General features: G+C 44.3%; 1 protein-coding gene and 1 non-coding gene across 3 annotated transcripts in view; one reads left to right on the top strand and one right to left on the bottom strand.

The window, feature by feature from the left end:
* MYO1E (myosin IE) overlaps positions 1-20761 on the top strand; it is a 211114-nt gene that overhangs the window by 165830 nt on the left and 24523 nt on the right. For both annotated transcript variants that reach the window (XM_049905947.1, XM_049905948.1), the window contains exons 20-24: positions 3735-3849; positions 4058-4227; positions 5627-5772; positions 16228-16374; positions 18081-18238. In XM_049905947.1, the coding sequence (XP_049761904.1) occupies positions 3735-3849; positions 4058-4227; positions 5627-5772; positions 16228-16374; positions 18081-18238 (736 nt within the window). The remainder of the gene's footprint in view (positions 1-3734; positions 3850-4057; positions 4228-5626; positions 5773-16227; positions 16375-18080; positions 18239-20761) is intronic.
* TRNAA-AGC (transfer RNA alanine (anticodon AGC)) lies at positions 13074-13145 on the bottom strand. The gene has a single exon. It is a non-coding gene; the product is annotated as a tRNA-Ala (tRNA).

The following is a 20761-nucleotide window of genomic DNA, read 5'->3' as shown; positions in this document are numbered from 1 at the left end:
AGGCAGTAATCTCATGAGAGCAAGGACTCTTGTCTGTTTTGTATGCCCAGAGCCTAGTACAGAGACTGGCTCATAAGAGGTACCCAACAGTTACTTATTAAAGAAAAGCATGAATAAACAAATTATGTTTCTAAGCCAAGAATGGAGTTCTTTGTCCCACAGAGGAGGCTTGTGCACACCCACACCCTGATCTGGGTGATACCAAAGAGATTAATTACACACAGGCCCAGGTTTCTACCTGGAAGGCCGAGCAGAGCCCAGTGGTGGGAATTCCCAGGATTGTGCTTTGAAGATCATGCAGGAGCATGGAAAGGGCTTTTGGGGTGGGGGGATAGAATTGCTAAAGAATGGTTATATCTGTGATCTTAAATGAGGGGAAGAGTTTGTCCTGTCAATGAAGAGCTTGAAGATACAGGTTAGGAAGAAGGAAAAATCTTTGGGTTTATAGAATATAATTTAGACAAACATACATGGCTTACAACTACCCAATTTACTAGACCTCGAGGGATTAATTTAGAGAAACTTCTTTATCTTTTCTGGTGAGGGTGTGGTCATGATGGGCCATAGGAGGTTCTCCATTTGAGCAGGAATCCAACACAGCCCCTCAAGTCTCTTGTCCAGTTAGCTCTGGGGCTGTAGAATAAAGACATTACTTTTTAAGTCAGAGAAATTGCTGGAACTAACCATGTTCAGCATCATCATTTCTTGAGGTTCCCATAACAATCACAAGATTTGAAGAGTCAGTGTGAACTTGGCAAAATGAGTCCTCAGACGAAGGGAAATAGTCTTAGAACTTGATGGATTGGTGATAATGGAAACTCGTGACCTCGGGCAAATCCTGATCTCTCAGTTAATTTTTTTCTGCGTAAGATGGGCTGCTGCTGCCGCTCTGCCCACCTCATAGGACCTACCCAAGACTCAGAGATGATAATCTATGGAACCGGCTTTATGAACCATCAAAATTATTAAATGAATAAGTGGCACTCATCAATAGAACTCATTTATAAGAAGTTTGCGGTAGCATTTTCCATTTTGAGTTATTTGCAGCTTCACAGCAATTTCATTTCCAAATATAAAATGAAGATGTTGTGTCATGCATCATTAATGGACCCACAGCACAGTTCCAGTTCTTCCTGAAACGGGGCGGAGTGCTTTGTCAGGACAGTGCAGAGCTCCCCTCTGCTGTTCTAGGCCCAGTTTTATTTTGAACTTGCTAGGTTGTCACAGATAATTAAAACAACCTCAATATTTTCAGTATATGTGTATATATATATATGATTTAGTTGAGCTTTGGAATTGTATTTCCAAAGTTAATGTTTATTTTTTGGTTTTTTTATTTTCCTTGGTTTCCTCCTAATTGCTTTCTTGACACCACTTCTTGACTCTCTTTCCCCGTCTTTGTACACACACCCAGACATGCACCCCACAATCGCAGCTACCACACCTCCCTCTGCACCCACCCACCCACATCTGGCACTGACATGCAAATACTTTTACAAAAATTGTGGTTTTTTGAAATCTACCTTGTGACTTTGCCGTAACTTTTATAGTAAAGGCGTTGAATGTACAAAATAATCTATTTCCTTTAAGAACCCACATTGGACGTCAAAGGCCAAAGAGTTTATTTTGGGCTGTTTGTTTGTTTGTTTGTTTTTACATGTGTTTTGCTATGTTTGGTTGTTTTTTGTTTTCTTTTCCCCTTTCCTTTTTCATAAAGCCTCCCTGGTCTCTTAATTCCCAGGGCTTTTGGAAAGAAACCCAAAACCGAACTCGCCTTTGAAATACTTTATAGGAAGTTGAGAACTGATTGCCTCTTCATCCTTTTTATGAGTCACAAGTGTATTTTCTGTGTTACTCCCAAAAATAGTTCTGGGAAAGACTTACTCAGAAACCCAGTACAAGAGATAAACAGCCAGACGTCCTCTTACGACAGGCAACCGAAGGGCTCAGATTTTCAATATCCTGTCCAGTTGTTAAGCCACAGATATTCCACTTTGGGGCCAGAATATGCTCCTTATCCCTACTGTACGCTGGCACTGGAGGCTGCGAATTAAATGGCCGTTCTCTTGGTGTATAGAGTTTGGGGGGCGTTGTTTCTGCACAGCAGGGGCTGTGAGAAGGGGGAGAAGTTGGGTGGCAGAAGGGGTAGGTGAGGTTCCCAGCATAGACACAAATAAACAGAAAACAAATCAGGCCCAGCTGCCTTCGAACCAAACTCCCTTTTTCCCTTCAGGGACATTTTTGCGATGACTGTTTAATCGTCTTCATTTGGGTTTCTTTTGGTCCCATTTATTTATTTATTTATTCATTCATTCATTCTTTCATTTGAGAGTCATGGGTACCACTTCTAGGTGAATGAGGAAGGTTTCCTTCCATTTTAAGAGTGGATCAAATGCAGATTTACAGACTTGTCTGTCAAAGTGAGGAAGAGCCTGGCAGAGCTTCAGAGACCTTGGCTCATATTCCTGCCCCACCCTCCCTTAGTCCCTTGGCCTCAGTCCCAATTTTCTCGTCTGTATAATGGAGATAACAGAAATAGAGTGCTCACTGAGATAATCTTTAAATCTTAAACCAAAAATATCCCCTGAAGTCTTCTTACAATTAAAAAAAAAGAAGAAAAAGTTTAGCTTAACTGGTAAAAAATGTCTACCTTGAGCATCGTGCTCTTTTAAGATCTATCTATATGGGATCAAAGTGACAATGGCAACTCAAGAGATCAGACAGAAACCTTAGGGGTCAATGAGTTTGTGTTAATGAGGGAGAAACAGAAAAGGAGGGTGAGAATGGTTGCACAACTTGAAGAATGTGACCAGTGTGACTGAATTGTACACGTAGACCCTGTTGAATTCATGTATGATTTGCTGTGTGTGTTCTCAACAACAATAAAATAAATAAAATTTTAAAAATGAAGTATATCGCTCATGTAGCTATTGAGGGTTGAATGAAATAATGTATGTAAAGTCTCTGGAATGATTCTGATCTAGAGTGGACACTCGATACGTTACAGCTACTGGCTATCATTATAATTATTGTAAAGCCTGGTTGATTGGGTACAGCAGTCAGTATTAATTCTTAAAACGTCCTGAACCTCAAGACCTGCCAGAGTCTGATGGGGGCCCCTGAACTGTCCCAGCCCTTCTTAGTGAAGCCAAGCCTTTCCCAGCCCATCTGAAGTCCAGCTCCATCACTGTGGGTATTATCCTCTGCTCCATTATCTCCTTGGAGAATCCTGTGAGGCAGGAAATATATACTTTGATGGAACCAAAAGTAGGACAGCCCTCTTTCCACAGCAGCACAAGCTCTCCTTCTGCTACAGCTGGAAAATTCTATTAAGAGACTATGTGCAGCACCAGGTAATAGCCTCTAGCAACTCATCTGATCTAGCCACCTGGTATCCTTTTTGGACCAAGGTGGAGAATAAGGGACTACATGCTGAATTGCTCATTTGATTGTCCCAGAGACCAGAGCAAGGCAGGGCAGAACCATTAGTAAGGTCCAACTGAATACATTCAAATCCAGCTATTTCCCATTATGTTTTTTGTTAAGAGAAAAAAAATTATAGATAAGAAAAGTTTAGCAATCATAAAAAATATGCCACGATAATCATTTTGTCATGAGTCTGAGAGCTGCTGCCCATGTATGTCTTTGACTAAACTGAGTGTCTCTAAATTTTTTTTTAATGTGATGTTTAGATCTTGTAAATTGGCTCACATTCGTCTTCTCTACACTCACAGCTTTTTCTTCTGGAAGAGATGAGAGAGCGAAAGTATGATGGATATGCTCGAGTGATTCAGAAATCATGGAGGAAGTTCGTGGCGAGGAAAAAATACGTCCAAATGAGAGAAGAAGGTATTTTACTCATTTCATTTCTTGCATCTAACCACTCTCAAGAGTAAGTTTGTGCCTAGATGAAGTTACGGGTTCACTTAGCTTGCGTATAATGTGGTGTGTTACAACTCTTACATTCATTTAGCATTTCTATGTGTATTTCCACCTATTTTCCTCCTTCTCTTGGGGGCTGATCCTGGTCCTCTCTCCACTCTCTTGGCAATTGCAGCCTCAGATCTCTTGCTGAACAAGAAGGAGAGAAGGAGAAACAGTATTAATAGGAACTTCATCGGGGATTACATTGGGATGGACGAGCACCCCGAACTCCAGCAGTTTGTGGGCAAGAGGGAGAAGATTGACTTTGCAGACACCGTCACCAAGTACGACAGGAGGTTCAAGGTACATGCAGACTGCCTGCCTCTGAGGTTGTCAAACTGATCCCTTATTTGTAAAAAATAACTCGCCATGTTGCTTTTTTTATTACCAAAGCAGAACATGTTCGTTATAGAAAATTTTAGACAATACAGGTAAGCCAAAAGAAAAACAGCCAGTACCCTGAGAACCAATGACTGGTCACGTTTGTATATATCCCTCAGGCCACTTTTATGCAGCTACACATATTTAGTTTTACAAAATGAGACATGCATTTCATGCTGTTTTATAGCCTGTTTTTTCCCCCTCTTAATATGCCAGAGGGAGCTTTCCGTATTAATGAATGTATCGAAATTATTTTGCATAGCTGCATAGTATTCCATTGAGCAGATGCTTTATTACTTTTTTAAACTAATATCTCATTAATCACTTCTTAGTGTTTGTTGAATCGACTCGAAGCCACTGGGTCTGGGTAGTGTTTGTTTTTCCACCATCGTAACTGCAATGAGTAGCCTTTCACATGCATCTCTGTGCCTCTGTTCCCTGATGTTTTTAGAGTAACCTGATATGAGCGGAATTGCTGGGTCAGAGGATTCAGAATATCTCTGTAATCACCAAGCAATATTTGCCAAGTGTTCTTGCCCATTTTCCCTGGGTGAATGACTAAGGCTTTATTCATTAGCCACCGGATAAACAGCTGATTTCTTTTCTCCTCCCTTTTGACTGTTTTACCTGATAGATTGGTGGCCCTAATAGTGAAATCTGAAGCCCCTGTAGCTCATGGACACATGAAGAGAATTTTTTTTTTGTCACAAAAATGATGAAATAAATAACAGTATAAATTTAACAAGAAGGATGATGTTTTGCTGAAACCAAAGCATTTCTTGCAACTTGAATATGGTACAGGCTTTGAATGCAAATATGGCTACTTGGATTAGCAGTGCTTGGATATAAAGTAGTCTCCCAGATATTCTAAAGTATGTTTGTGTTGTATTTTTAAGCATTACCATTGAAATGAAAATATATCAATTCTAAAGAAAGATTTCATGGACTCCCAAGAAAATACATGCAGATACTTGGTAGGGTCACCATCGTACGTGTTGGTTTGCCTGGGACAGTCCCATTTCCACGTGTTGTCCTGATGCCTCAGGTAGAACCATGTGATTTGCCATTTTTATAAGTCAAGAAGAGTAGCCAAATATCAGCAATTTCGTACGTGTCAACCAAATAATTATTAACACTGCCCCTGTCACTTTCATCACTTTCAAAGGACTTGGGTTAGATGATAAATCTCATTGTCACCTCAGTGGTAGTGAAGCTTTGTTGCCCAAGGCAGCTGCCCTCTTCCTGGTAACAGGCATCCATTGTGTAGACAGTTGTACTTTGCACATGTCTGTCCACCTTCTGAAAGCACCTCTCATTACAGGGTGTAAAGCGAGACTTGCTTCTTACCCCAAAGTGTTTGTACTTAATTGGACGAGAAAAGGTAAAACAGGGTCCAGACAAAGGCCTCGTGAAAGAAGTGCTGAAGCGGAAAATTGAGATGGAGAGGATCTTGTCTGTATCCCTCAGGTAGGTAGCGAGGGGTTGGAGGCAGCGGTACCTCATCTCTTCCCAAAGTCACCATTGCTGTCCACACAAAGCCGGGTAGAAGGCCTGGTTGGGCTCCTGGTTGATAAAATTACAATGAAGAGCACTGAATTTTCCCTTCCTCCCCAGGAGACTTGAACTTCATAAATGTCAGGGAGTCCTCATACGACAGGAATAAGATAACAAGAAAGTTGCCTTCTGGCCACCTCCTCTAACCAAGGGATACGCAGATCCTTTGTTCCCATAACATCTTAGAAATAATCCTAATATGTGGAACAAATCGGGGTAGACTTGGTCTTACTGAAGCAGAGCTGAGGGTCCAGAGCCCTGTCCCGCACCCGACCTCACCCAGTTTGAAAACTTGACTCATTTCACCAGCAAAGTTCCTTAAGCAATAGTGGCCATTAGAGCTGTCCACTTCAATTTGTTGTGACCTCGGATAGTCCTGGAAGGAAAGTTTCTTGGAGGCTCCTTAGGGTTCTTTCTGCCCATTCATACATGGGGAGGAAATGCAAATTGGTCTTCATAATCTGTCGCCCTGGAGTCATTGCCAAGTGCTCCGTCCAAATACAAGTTCACAGGCAATTGGAACCCTTGATTCTTTCTGTCAGCGTCTGGCTTTCTTTTGGCAGAGGGACTCCTATGCATAAGGAGACTTCCCTAAATCCTCACATGCTAAGAACTGTCAGACTAAGTTCCCTCTGAAAAGAAAGGACCCCTGAAGCCCAATTGCTTCTTCCTTGAGTTATAGCCCTGCCGCCCTGTAAGGCTTTGCCAGGGGAAGCTTTGGGCAGCCATTACATTAAAAAAGTAGTGGTTTACTGAACACATCCTGGAATTGGGACACCTCTCTAAACCCTTTTTCCACACTGAACACAAAACTGCCATGCTTAGGAAAAAGCAGGGGTTTTGTACACTCAGGCACCTGACCTACCAGGCTGGAAATCCTGACACCAATGTGGTCCCCAGTGTGATAATCCAAAGCACACTCATATTGTGTCCATTCTTGTTTGTGTCACTGTGGCTTCTGATTGTGTCTGTTCCTAATTTTGCTGAATAAAGGATTGGGCGGTGCAGTGGGGGTACGTGTTTAAAACATGCCAGCTCAGGGTGCAGAGAAATTCCTAAGCAGATGAATCCACCAGTATCCTTTTTTCAGGTAGGTCTCATTGCCACTGATGTCAGGAAAAGCTCCAGGCGTGACCTGCTTTTCAGAAGGTCTCTCTGAGCACGGGGTGCACTGGCCCAAGTTGTAGCCTAAGTGGGGCAGCCTGCTGGCCACAATCTTCTGTGTTGGCTGGACCCTAAAGGTCCACAGGTTTTTCCTGGTGTTCCAAGGAACCCTATAGGAAGCTTTTTGTCTTAGTTATCTAGTGCTGCTGTAACAGAAATATCACAAGTGAATGGCTTTAACAAAGAGAAATTCATTCTCTCAGAGTTTAGGAGGCTAGAAGTCCAAATTCAGAGCCAGCTCCAGGGGAAGTCTTTCTCTCTGTGTCGATTCGAGAAGAAGGTCCTTGTCATCAGTCTTCCCCTGGCCTAGGAGCTTCTTGGCGCAGAAACCTCAGGTCCAAAGGACACACTCTGTTCCTGGTGCTAACTTTCTTGGTATGAGGACCTCTGGTCTCTCTGCTTGCTTCTATCATTTATATCTCAAAAGAGACTGATTTAGGACACAACCTAATCTTGTGGACTGAGTCATGCCACATTAACATAACTGCTGCTAATCCCATCTCGTTAACATCATAGAGACAGGATTTACAACACAGAGGAAAATCACATCACATGACAAAATGGTAGACAATCAACAATACTGGGAATCATGGACTAGCCAAGTTGACGGATATTTTGGGGGGACCCAATTCAATCCATGACACTTTTCTTTTTCCTTGCATGGCAACCAGCACTACCTGGGCTAAACTGGGTTGGCTGAAATGTACCCTGGATAGTAGCTTTGGCTACACATTGAGGGATCATAGCTCCAGGGCACATGTGGTCTTTATTCTGACGGTAGTTGTTGTCCTTGCTATCATTATTGTCTGGTCTGCCCTCCAACCTCCGGACCACTCAAGAAGTGCTGTTCTCACAGCACCAACATAAGGCTCATGGTGACCATGAGTAATCAAGAAGTATCTACATTCGTACAGAACACCTTGACACTTAGGATATTGGTGATCAAGTCCTTGAGGATTATCAAGGTCTGGCTGTTCACACTCAGATTTCTGTCTTTTTTTTTTTCTTACAGCCTCTGGGATACAGAGTCTCGTGGTAAAACCAACTGCTTTTTCTTCTTTCTCTTTCATATTCATGATCTGGCAATTTGCTTCCTTCTGGCCTTTCGTTTTTAGAGGGTGTGATAAAATGAGGTACTTAGCTTAAAAGTTTTAGAAAGGGGGAAAAAAAAGGGCCTGAGTCATTTTAACTTGTGACTTTGCATGTTGTAGCTTCTGGAACCTTACGCTTACCCAAGACTAATGCTGCTCCATTCTGTCCTGTGTACATTGGATTAGGCGAGGAGTCAGGGACCGCATCCGGGGAGGAGCTGGAGGGACAGTGGTTTGTGCAGAATCGAACCCAGAATAGAAGCTGAATGTGGTAAAAGACCAAGGAACGTGTGTATGTGGGTGTTTTAACAAAATACTTCAGTCATGGTATAAAGAAAGATTTTAACAGTTGTCTTGTACTTCAGAAAAAAAAAAAATTATAACATCTGTATGTATTCTGAAGAATTTTTGAGACTTATGAGTTTACTATAAGCTGGAATTATGTCAACGGATGGCTTCTTGGGGTTCCTGGATGGTACAAATGGTTAAAACACTCAGTTGCTAACGGAAAGGTTGGAGGCTCGAGTCCACCCAGAGGCACCTCACAAGAAAGCCCTACTTATCTACTTCCCAAAGATCAGCCATTGAAAATCCTGTGGAGCACAGTTCTACTCTGACACACATGGGGTTGCTGCAAGCTGGAATCAACTCGACAGCAACTGGTTTGGCTAATGGCCTCTCATAGTTCAGATTGTCAAAGTGCCTTGCAAGCTTGATCTTTCAGCCCCATCTGTCACTCGTAACTACTGTCAAAGCAAAAAACCATTATGAGATGATTCAGGAAATGGAAACATGACTAAATACTTGATATTAAGGACTTATTATTTATTCTTCGGATCTGATGGTATATATTGTTGTTATTTTTATTTAAAGCGTGTCTTTAAGAACTATACATTGAAATATTTAAAGATGAAGTGACATAATGTCTGTACTTTGCTTTAAAATAACCCGTGTGGAAGCCGGGGAGTAAAGGTGTAGATAAACGGGATTGTCTGTGGGTTGATAATTGTTAAAACTGTCTGATGTGTAGAGGTTCATTTTACTATTCTCTCTACTCTTTTATATGTTTGAAATTTTTCAGAATAAAAAGTGTTTTTAATCTTCCGGCAGACATTATATTTTTAGAACTCTTTTATCTTTTATGAATATACTGAAATAGACCTACTTGAGTTATAGTTGAAATTTTTCAAAATTTTCATTTGCAAGAAAAAAATAGGATCACAGCAGATAGAGTTAGGGCCAATGGCTCAGAGAGATAGGAAGGCTGCAGCTGCTCAAGGAATTCTGGGATAATTTGAACAGGGAAAATTCTTATCTAAATGAAAGTTAGACCAGAACACTGATCCCTGTACCCCTGCCTTCACTGGGGACTTGGTGAGATTCAGAGTTATCAGGAGGTCATACATCAACGTATAGTTCGGACAACACCAGATTTCTAGAGGCTTGGGGTGTCTGCTAACGGAAGGCCGTGAGTCCCTTTTTAAAGCATCCTTTAAGAGCTTCTTGTCCAAGTCCTAACCTGGCCTTACTCTTATTCCAGGTGCCAGCAAAGTGGCCACAAGGTGTAATAGCCCATGCTCTTTGCTTTTCTGTTGTAGATGATGAGATCGGTGCCATGAAGTCACGTATTTGGGGCTCTCTTTGATGAAGCTTCTAATATTCCCTGTCATTCTAGTAGCTGACCACCAGAAGGCCTAAGACCAAAAGCTATCTGACTGCCAGAGTCAGTAGGTTTTCTAATACCTATATGTAATTGGAAAAGCAACTTTAAAAAGTACTAAAGGTACTTTAAGGAGCCCTGGTGGCTCAATGGTTAAGCACTGACTGGTAACCAAAAGGTTGGCTATTTGAACCCACTAGCCGTTTCACAGGAGAAAAGACCTGGTGATCTGCTCCCATAAAGATTACAGCCTAGGAAACCCTATGGGGCATTTCTACTCTGTCATATAGGGTTGCTGTGAGCCGTAATCAACTTGACGGCACACAGCAACAACAAAGTGCTTTACACTGAGGCCCCAGCTTCCCGGTCACAACATTCTTGTCTAGGATATTTCATTGCCTAGATGTGTTAAGTCTTCTGGCAATAAGAATAGCCCACTTTGCTGCCTCTTTGTCTGACCTGAAGCATTGCTGAAATCTTGACCTGCTGTGGCGTTAGGCTTTGGGAACCTGGAAGCTGTCAACATTGTTGAACTGAACCCCCACCTGCATCAAGTCTTGTGTTTTAGGCAAGATTCTCTAGAGAAGTAAAACCAGTGAACTGCGTATATATAAAAAATAGAGAGAGAGAGATTTATCTCAAGGAAATGGTTCATGTGGTTGTAGAGGCTGGCGAGCCCCAAGTCCATGGGCCAGGTGTCAGGCTGGAAGCTTCTTCTGACTCATGTAGCAGCTGGGGCTGGAGAACCCCAGAGCAGCACGTCAGATGGCAGGCTGCTGGCTCATGGGCTGTGGAGGCCAATGAATTACAAACTTGGCAGGTCAGACAGCAAGGTGCTGGCTCATGGGCTGCAGAAGCTGATGAACCCAAGATCGGCCAGTCACATAGCAGGCTGCTGGCTCACAGGCTGATGACATTGATGAATCCCAAGATCAGCAGGCAATGTGGCAGTCCTCTAGCTCAGGTCCCGAGAATCAGAGGTTAGATGATGATGAGCCAAATGCAGGATCCAGAGCGAAAGACAGGGAGCGGACACCCAAGTAAACATGCGCCACACTGTTTCAGGTGTTCAGAGAGTTACATACAGGATACTCTGGGACACCAAAGACGGGGAGGCCCCTTTCACCTGGGGGTCAGGAGAGGTTTCTTAGAGGAGTACACACCACCACTGAGGCTGACACGTGTCTAGCTTTCTCAGAGAAATTAAAGAAGGATCTGAAGGTGCCACTGGTTTCTCTGAGTGACGGAATTCTGGGTGAGGTTTATTTTCTTCTTTATTCTTCTCTGTATTTTCCAGTTTACTACAAGGAGCGTAGATTTCATAATTAGGAAGAACATTTTATAAAGGCTTAAGTAAAGGCTGGGCTATCTTTGGAAGTTGCTTTTTCAGCTTAAAAAAAAAAGGTAAAAACCATGAGGACTTTGCTCAGTGTTTTGTAGCTGTTACGGTTTGAATTATGTCCCCCAAAAATGTGTTGTAAATCCTAACCTCTGTGCTTGCGGTTACAATCCCATTTTAGCATAGGCTGTCTTTGTTATGTTAATGAGGCAGGATTAGTACAGGGTGTATTTTGAGATACTAAAGTGATTAAACAAGTGAGCAGAGAGAAGAAGATGGGGTAAGATAGATGCCAAGACACATGGAGAACTCCAAGGAACCAGGAAGCAGAAGCTGAAGAGATAAGGACCTTCCCCAGAGCCAACAGAGACAGAAAGCCGTCCCCTACAGCCAGAACCCTGAATTCAGACTTCTAGCCTCCTGAACTGTGAGAGAATAAATTTCTGTTTGTTAAAGCCACCCACTTGTGGTATTTCTGCTATAGCAGCACTAGATAGAACTAAGACAGTAACTAACATTTTTGTGATGATACTGGTTAAGGGAGTAAAAACAAGATTTTCTAGTGTTGTCAGCAATACAGCCATAAACCACAAAGATGGGGGAAGAAAAAACAAGCACAGAGCCAAACCAGGGACTAGCAGCAGCTGTCCGCACAAGCACAGCTCAGCCATGTGTAAGGAGTTGCAGCTTGACCATGAGAAAGACAGGTGAAGGCCAAAGATGAGTCTGGATTTTAGCGTAAATAAACGTAGAAGCTTTGTTTTCAGGTCTAGGAGCATGGGCGGAGGAGAAGGGAATAAGCTGAGACTTTGCCCAGGTGAAGATAGTTTTACTCTCAGGCCTGGGCCACTGAGGGAGGGATTTTGAATTTGATGGTTGAAGTCAAAGTGTTCAAACACATTTCTTCTAATTTCCAGCCTCATGCTGATAATTGACCTTGAAATTTTTGACCTGCTTGCTTTTTTTCTTTATGGTCATGAAACTCATAGTGAATCCGAGCACATTAAACCACTCAAGGTGACTTGAGCTGGGTTCATTTAGCCCTGTTCAGTAATCACTGTCCTGCCTAAAGTGCAGCCAGGCAACCAGACATGTTGAGACATGTCCAAGAGGGCATTTTGCTGAGCAACTAAAACAGAAAGGCGATTCTGGTGTTCCTCACCCTACACACAAGTTTATTGTTACCCTTTCCCCACTGCACACACTCTCACCCTCATGTGGTGGTTTTCTTACACCTGTGCTAGGATGCGTGCATTATTCAGAGTTACTTGGGAGAGTGTTTTCTAGCAGCTTTTACATAAGTGCTTTTTGAATTTTTGAATTGCTGCAATTAAAGTGGTTAAGACAATTTCAGAGTTTTCATCTAACCAGAAACAGGACGATAATAGTTTTGCAGCCAACCTTTATGGAATTCTCAACATTTTGGAAAAGATTTCCAGTTTTGGAAAAGTTTGTGAACGAAACAGGTAGAGTGGAGATTGTGGGCTCTCCCCCAATACTTGGTTGCTTTACATATTGGTGGCTGCTGCCCAACCATTTCCCAGGCCTCCTTGTGGCTAGGTGTAACCATGTGACAATGTTCTGGCCAATGGCATCTGGGCAAAAGTGATCGAACAAATTTCAGGTCATGCCTTTAAGGACAAGGAGTAGGTGCCTGGCTTCCAGACACTCTAGAACTGGCATGTTGATCCTGAATTGCTTTTGCACGTGCTGTTGGGTTTTTATTGAGTGACAGGTAAAAACACTGTGTTGTTTAAACCACCATTAGTCAGTCTTCATCACAACCAAACAAAAAACCAAACCCAGTGCCGTCAAGTCGATTCCGACTCATAGCGACCCTATAGGATAGAGTAGAACTGCCCCATAGAGTTTCCAAGGAGCGCCTGGCGAATTCGAACTGCTGATCCTTTGGTTAGCAGCCGTAGCACTTAACCACTACGCCACCAGGGTTTCCAAAGAATGGAGGTGCTGGGGATTGAACCCAGGACCTCATGCATGCTAAGCATGCACTCCACCACTGAGCTACATCCCCACTGCCTTCATCACAACAGCAAGACCTATATCCCAACTATCAGTGGGTAGGAAGCATGGCTGTGATACAGGGATGTTTGTAATAATAATGACCAAATGCTCCCCCCAAATGGCCACTTTTCCTCCAAAAATGCCGGTAAAGCGTTCTGACTGCACATCCAAGGAGGCCTCTGTGCCATTAGAATATTCTTGAGTAAATGGGTTGTGAAAGGCCAAGCTCAACTCCCCCAATGCTGGTATCTTCTAGTTTGCTCCAGGCCTTCACTGTGGTTTGTGCATGTTGCCATCTTGTGCTTTCAGATTCCAGTTGTGCTCTGGTTCTACATTAGACCTTTCTTCTCCTGTGGGTTATCAGGCCTCTTTCCCAAAGAAAGACAGAGGTGCTGAGGTTTCAGGGAGAGAGGATGTGGCTAGAGCTACTTGCTTGATCAGCTGCAGGTCATTAGCTCCTTGCCTCAGCCCAGGTTCTAGGGAGACAGCAGAAAGAAAAGATTCCTGACAAGCCAGCAGCCTGGCCCTGACCTTGACTTATTCATTGGACTGAACAGAGAGACCACAGGAGCTACAGTTTAAATTTATCAAATTATACACAGGAAAAGAATCCCCAATACCAGAGATTCTCCTTCACCCTTGTCCTCCATGGGACACATTTGCATCACCGTTCTGGCTTTGTCACTACTACAGTCAGGGACGGATCACCCAATAAGCCAGGTAGGCACGGGCCTACTCGTGCTTACTTAGTAATCACTAGTGCACCATTTCACCTGTTTTTCTCCACGTCAAAGATGTGGTGAAACCCGTGCGAGATGGTGCACTACTGATTAGTAAGTAAGCACAATTAAGCCCTTGCATACATGGCTTACTGGGTGGTCCGCCCCTGGCCACAGTAATCCTGCTGGCACAGTGGTACCAGAGCCCCGGAAGGAGAGCACAGCCCCTGGGTGATACAGCTCAGCTCTGGTTACTAGAGGAACCATCTCTTTGGCCTTTCCTGCAGAGAGATTAAAGTGTTACCCTAGTCAATTCATTGAAGCAGGTTCACTTATTCATTCATTTATTTACTTTTGCTTAGGGCCGGGGGAATTGTAATTGCAGGAATGCCCATTCATGATCCCTGGGTCTGGAGTTACTTTTTGGACTGGCTTTATCCCATGGATGAAGTATACACCTGAGTCCCAGTCTTCTCCAGGCTCAAGTGTTTCTGTCCTGTGCTCCTGAGCTTCAGTGTCCCTGCCTCACGAACAGCTTTCATTTCTACCCACCTTGGGCTCTTGTAGTCAGCCTGACACCAACTTGCCTTTTTACAGGGAACGTCCTAGCACATTGGCTTTTTTCTTGGGTGATCACTTACTTATTTTTAATGCCTGGAAAGTTCCTAATAAAATGTCATCCTTTCAAGGCTTACCTTGGTCTTTGACAGTAATTGTAAACTTGTATAACATGAAGCCTCATCCAGCTGAGCTAGGGAGTACAACTCTCGAATATGTGTGTGTTGTAGCTTTCCACAAGTCTAGCTAGGCCTGGAGGCAGAACTCTGTCTGGTCCAGGTCCGCCTACCACCAAGCATTGCCCCCGGGACCGGCGGCTTGGTCTCTGCCTCTCTCTTCCTCCGGCTCCTCACAGTCTCAGTCCTGTAGGCATGGGTTTCTTCACAGCCCCATCCTGTCTAAATAAGTGCACTTCCTGCCAAGGTGTGTTCTTTCCTTGCCCCATGGAGTTCATTAGCTCTAAGGTGATGGTATGTGCTTGTCACTGTTTGCATGGCCGTGTTGCGTACCTCTGTACTGGGATGCATTGCTACGCCTGGTAGCACCTGGCACCAAGGAGAAGCAGAACGTGATATGGCAACAGCTTCTTAATAAATGCGTATGAAGGCTAGGATGTTGGCTTCCCCTTTGATAACCGAGCTTACAACTCTCCAAGTTTGGATTTATCACAACAGCTACAACCATATCATAAACTATTAACTGGAAACTTACCTGAGAATTGTTCCCTTTCAGCTGCATCCTGTTTATGACATTCTGGAGTTTGAGTCAATTTCTGGTGTATTTTATGATCTTAAGAACACAGAGATTGGATTTGAAAATGGATTCTTTTTTTATACAGACTAACTGGTCCTTAAATTTCTGGTTTTAAAAATCATGTGGAATTATGCTTTTGGTAGGCTGTGAACTTCTTTCGAAAACAGATTTCAGCAGTTCTATGTAATTGACTATTTTTGTGTGTAAGGCTCCCTGGTGGCCCCGCGGTTTAAGCCCTTGACTGCTAACCAAAATGTCAGCGGTTTGAACCCTCCAGCCGCTTGGAGGGAGAAAGATGTGGCAGTCTGCTTCAGTAAAGATTACAGCCTTGGAAATCCTACAGAGTAGTTCTGCTCTGTCCTATAGGGTCACTATGAGTTGGAATCAACTTGACAGCAATGGTTTTTTGGTTTGGCTGTCGTGTGTTAATTATTACAGAAAGGATATATGAAACCTAGTACTGTCGTACAAGAGAAAAAAGTGAGCGAATCCTCTCCGTCATTGGGGAATATGAGGTCATTCATTGTTCTTCCAGGTGTCCCGTACTATCTTCTCAAGTCTATTTTGAACCCATTCAATATCCCCTTATTTTGGTTTATTCTCTCCTTGTTAAAATTCTTATAATTTGCATATTATAAAATGCATAGATTTTAAGTGTATAGTTTGAATTTTGACAGCCTCAATGATACAGAATATTTTCATCATTCCAAGACCTTCTCCTGTGCCTCCTTCCTCCGTAAGTGCCCGCGTATGGCCCATCCCCCCTTGCCCAGAGGCAACAACTCTTCTGATTTCTATCACCAAAGTTTAATTTAGCCTCTTATAAGACTTCATACAAATGGCATCATGCAATATGTTCACCTTTGAGTCAGGCTTCTTTCACTCAGCATAATTATTTTGAAATTTGTCCATGTTGTTTCATGTGTCAGTAGTAGCTCACTTCTTTTTTTAAAATCAACTCAACTGAAGTACAATTTACATACCAAAAAAAAGTGAGTGAAAAATAATGGAATAAAGAAAAGTTTATTTAAACTCTCATTGAGTCTGTTCATCTCTTCACAGTACTATGCAGGATGACATTTTTATTCTCCATGAGCAAGAGTATGACAGTTTGCTTGAATCCGTCTTCAAAACTGAATTCTTAAGCCTCTTAGCAAAGCGTTATGAGGAAAAAACCCAGAAGCAACTACCTCTGAAATTCAGCAATACGTAAGTTGAGATCTGGGGCCCAAACGTCTAAATAAAATTAAAAGGAGCTTGTGCTCAGCCCTAGGGTCCAGGCCTGGGAGGAGGGTAGGCCTGGGCTCAGCCTGGCTCTAGTGGCTTTGGCTCTGTGTGCCTCACCTTCCCCGTTGGGAACATCTAGATAGTTGTCACAGACTTTGAAAAAGTCACTTTTGCATTTCTATAAAATAATGACTTCATAGAGTGTTACATTTTATCATTTGGACAAAAGTCACTGAAGTGAAAGACAGATTTTATATATCACCAATAAGTGTCTTATATTTCGGAGAGCCTCAAGATTACAGTCATGTGGGAAGCAGAAGAAAGTGATGGGGAAACGAATACATAAAGAAAACCTATTGGTGGGTATTTGGGGACTTGGCTGCTGATGACTAATGTCTTGTCTGTCAGCCCGCCTTCACTTGTTTTGGCCATGTGGTCTCATGGACCAGACATTAGCCTGCTGTTGAGTTTCTAATCTCATATTTGACGGATACAAATTATTTAGCTTTTCTTCTTAAATGTCCCTATCTGTAAAACGGGGTACCCTCCATCTCTCTCTACTCACAAGAATGAGGCCTAGAGAAAGTCTTAGTCTTACAAAGAAGGAAGCCTAATATAACTAATGCTGCCGTGGTTGTAGTGAAATAGACACTGGAGGCTATATGAATCCATTACAGCCTTTCCTAAGAGCAACATGGCCCTTGATACCAGGAGCCATTATTCATTTCAGGGAATTTGTGGTAAGGGAATAAGGAAAAATATATATAGACACTTGATAGAATAATATGCAATTACTTAAAGTTATGTTTTCCTGTCTTACCACATGAGAAAATATTTCAGTTAAAAAATACGGAATTGCACTATGTAGGCATGTGGGAAGGAGCCCTGGTGGCGCACTGGTTAAGCGCTCAGCTCCTAACTGAAAGGTCGGCCGTATGAACCCATCAATGGCTCCTCGGTAGAAAAGACCCGGTGATCGGCTCCCGTAAAGATTTCAGCCTAGGAAACCCTGTGGGGCAATTCTACTATGTCATATAGGGTCACTACGAGTCAGAATTGACTTGACAGTACCCAGCAACAACAAGGCATATGGGCAATGTGGAAAAATTAAAATTCCCTGGGAGTTTTGGAATTGTGGGCAAACCTCCCTCCTATTTGGATTTTGGTTCCCATTGTTTGTTTTTTTCCCCTGCCTGAATGAATTAGAACTTAAGTAATTAGCAACTACATTTTATGCTAAGGAGCCTTCACCTGGCTTGTGTCTGACATCTCTGTCATCCACACACTCAAACACACATCCAGGGAGAACAGAGAGGCACAAGAACACAGCATAGCCAGCATGATCTCGAAATTCTCCCCTTCCTTTTGTCCCCCGGGCAGACCCACCTGAAACCACCTATGTGGGTGTCATCATGGCGTGACATGGGCACCTTTGATGGAGCTGGCTTCTCACAGGCGCAGGTCCCACATGTTTCTTCCCCTGGTCTGGCCGGCTCTTCCTGCAGCCAGGCCACATCCTGGAACCCTCTGCCCTTCCTCAGGGCACCGAGCCTGGTTCAGATTCCCCCATCTGCCTCATTTTTGTACCAGGTTTGCCCAGCAGCCAATCTCCATGCTGGGGCTGGTGAGCACCGTTTTCTCATTGGTTTGTTCCAGCTTGTTCACTCCAACAAATCTGCTTGTCCCAGGCTTGAACTGAAGCTGAAAAAGGAGAACTGGGGTCCCTGGAGTGCAGGCGGCTCCCGGCAAGTGCAATTCCACCAAGGCTTCGGCGACATGGCCGTCCTCAAGCCCAGTAACAAAGTGCTGCAGGTCAGCATCGGACCCGGTCTGCCCAAGAACTCCCGTAAGTGCCCCGGGCTTCCTCCTCTGCCCCAGTGCCAGGCCCGGCCATATCCTCCTCTGCTACCCAGTTCTCTTCTTACCAAATGCTAATGATGCATACAGGGTCTAGCTGCTTCCTGTGGCTGGGATGTTCTTCAAAATGGAACACTGCAAACTAAACCAGCATCAGAGAAAATGGGCAGGTTAAAACTTCTGGAATTGTTGAGTACTTACGGATAGTACACATGGCATCATAGGATTAGCTGTGTTTAAAACAAATCAAAGTTTGTTGGATTCGAGTTTCCCAGTCCTTTCCAATTGGATCTCATCAACAATGTAAACATTAGCGCCTCTGCCAATTTTAAAGACATTTACCATGTTTGCCATCTCTCTACATGGTTTCACTATGTTATCGTGAATCAGATCTAAGGTTTCCCTGCCGCCACTAAGCCAAACCCCAGTCTAATGCCACTGACCTCTTTGATCCTGTTCTACTTATAATTTCTACTTATAAAATTGGAAACCCTGGTGGCATAGTGGTTAACCAAAAAGTTGGCAGTTTGAATCCATATAATGCACTTTATAATTGTATATGCTTTGTGTTGATATCATGTAGATATGTGTATGACCAATGAAGAGTATGCCATCGATAAAACAGATCTTTACCAAATCAGTATACAGAAGCACACAAAAGCATATACTATGACTTAGTAATACAGTACAGTACAGATACTGTTATACCTTCACATGTGTGGAGTAGCCACTGGGAAATTGTTGGTGTGTGTTTGTATACAGGCTTTGCAGGAAACCGACAGCACATTTAGCTGGAATTTTTGAAGAGACTTAAATAAAAGTTATTTACAGCAGTGGGAGCAGTGTTAAGGGAACAAAGTGGGGACCTGGGGACAAGGAATAGTAAGAATCCATTATTAGCCCCAAGCTTGAAGGGACGGAGGAAGGAAACAGCTGAGCTGAAGGATGCAGCCACTGCAGGCCCAGTGGAAAGGAAGCAGGCAGCCTTTCTCCCCTCTAGCACTGTAGACTCCTGCCACTGCCTCCCATTGGCCAAATCAGCCAGAAAGCAGGGCTGTCCGCAGGGCACAGACCCCAGGGCGCAGACTGCAGGGCACAGAGCAGGACAAAGGACTGCAAATAACCAGCAGGATGTGTGTGAATGTGTGTGTAGACCCCCAAGTGGAGAAACTTAATATAGTGCTTTTCATATCTCTGTGGGAGGGGGCCCTGAGAGAGAATTCCTCACCTGGGCCCATGTGGTCAGCTCTCCCAGCATCCTCTGCACAACCCTGAGGCTAGCTGCTGTGCTTTGTGCTATGCTTGTCTTGTCACTTCCTAGCCTCCTCATCTTTAGCTTTTCTCTTTACAAGCAATCCCCTACACACCCCTCTTCCAGCTGGTCTAACCCTGCCCGTGGGGGCCCTTGTTTATCGTTTCCCTTCCCAGCTCAGAAGTCTCTGTAGACAGCTCATCTGGCTTCCCATGGATCTGCCATCCCAGCCCTAACCCTGGCCCGTGGCTCTGCCATCCCTGCCCTAACCCTGGCCCGTGGCTGTGCCATCCCAGCCCTAACCCTGGCCCTTGGCTCTGCCATCCCAGCCCTAACCCTGGCCCATGGCTCTGCCATCCATCCCTGCCCTAACCCTGGCCCGTGGCTCTGCCATCCATCCCAGCCCTAACCCTGGCCCATGGCTCTGCCATCCCAGCCCTAGCCCTGGCCCTTGGCTCTGCCATCCATCCCTGCCCTAACCCTGGCCCGTGGCTCTGCCATCCATCCCTGCCCTAACCCTGGCCCGTGGCTCTGCCATCCATCCCAGCCCTAACCCTGGCCCATGGCTCTGCCATCCCAGCCCTAGCCCTGGCCCTTGGCTCTGCCATCCATCCCTGCCCTAACCCTGGCCCGTGGCTCTGCCATCCATCCCTGCCCTAACCCTGGCCCATGGCTCTGCCATCCATCCCAGCCCTAACCCTGGCCCATGGCTCTGCCATCCATCCCTGCCCTAACCCTGGCCCATGGCTCTGCCATCCATCCCAGCCCTAACCCTGGCCCATGGCTCTGCCATCCATCCCTGCCCTAACCCTGGCCCGTGGCTCTGCCATCCCAGCCCTAGCCCTGGCCCACAGTCATGTTCCATTTAGCACTGTTTTCCAAATCCTTCTCGTCTGTGTCAAGGGTACAGGTCTGCCTCTACCCTTTGTGGTCACTGTTTAGTTGGAAGACTTGGAGCACAAAGTCTCACATGGAAGGCTCTAGGCAGTTACACAGTTAGGACCGGATACGCTTTCTGCCAGTGACAATGATGGGCAGTCCCGCTTCTGTGTAACGTGCAGAAGCTGAATGCAAACCTGACAACATTCCATCTGCCTCTTCTCAAAATCTGCAAAAATAGAAGCACCTTTGCAAGAAATTATTAATACCTCTTTGGAAAGCCACTGTCTCCTAACATTTCAAAACCGTCCCTCTGTAAACATAGCCTCCAACCCTACCTCTCCCCCACCCAGCAGCATTCAGTGCAGTGCTTCCCTCCAA

Source organism: Elephas maximus, chromosome 13 (assembly GCF_024166365.1).
Source record: "Elephas maximus indicus isolate mEleMax1 chromosome 13, mEleMax1 primary haplotype, whole genome shotgun sequence".
Lineage (NCBI taxonomy): Eukaryota > Metazoa > Chordata > Mammalia > Proboscidea > Elephantidae > Elephas > Elephas maximus.
The sequence above is the reverse complement of the archived record's forward strand: the minus strand, read 5'-3'. Positions and strand labels throughout refer to the sequence as shown.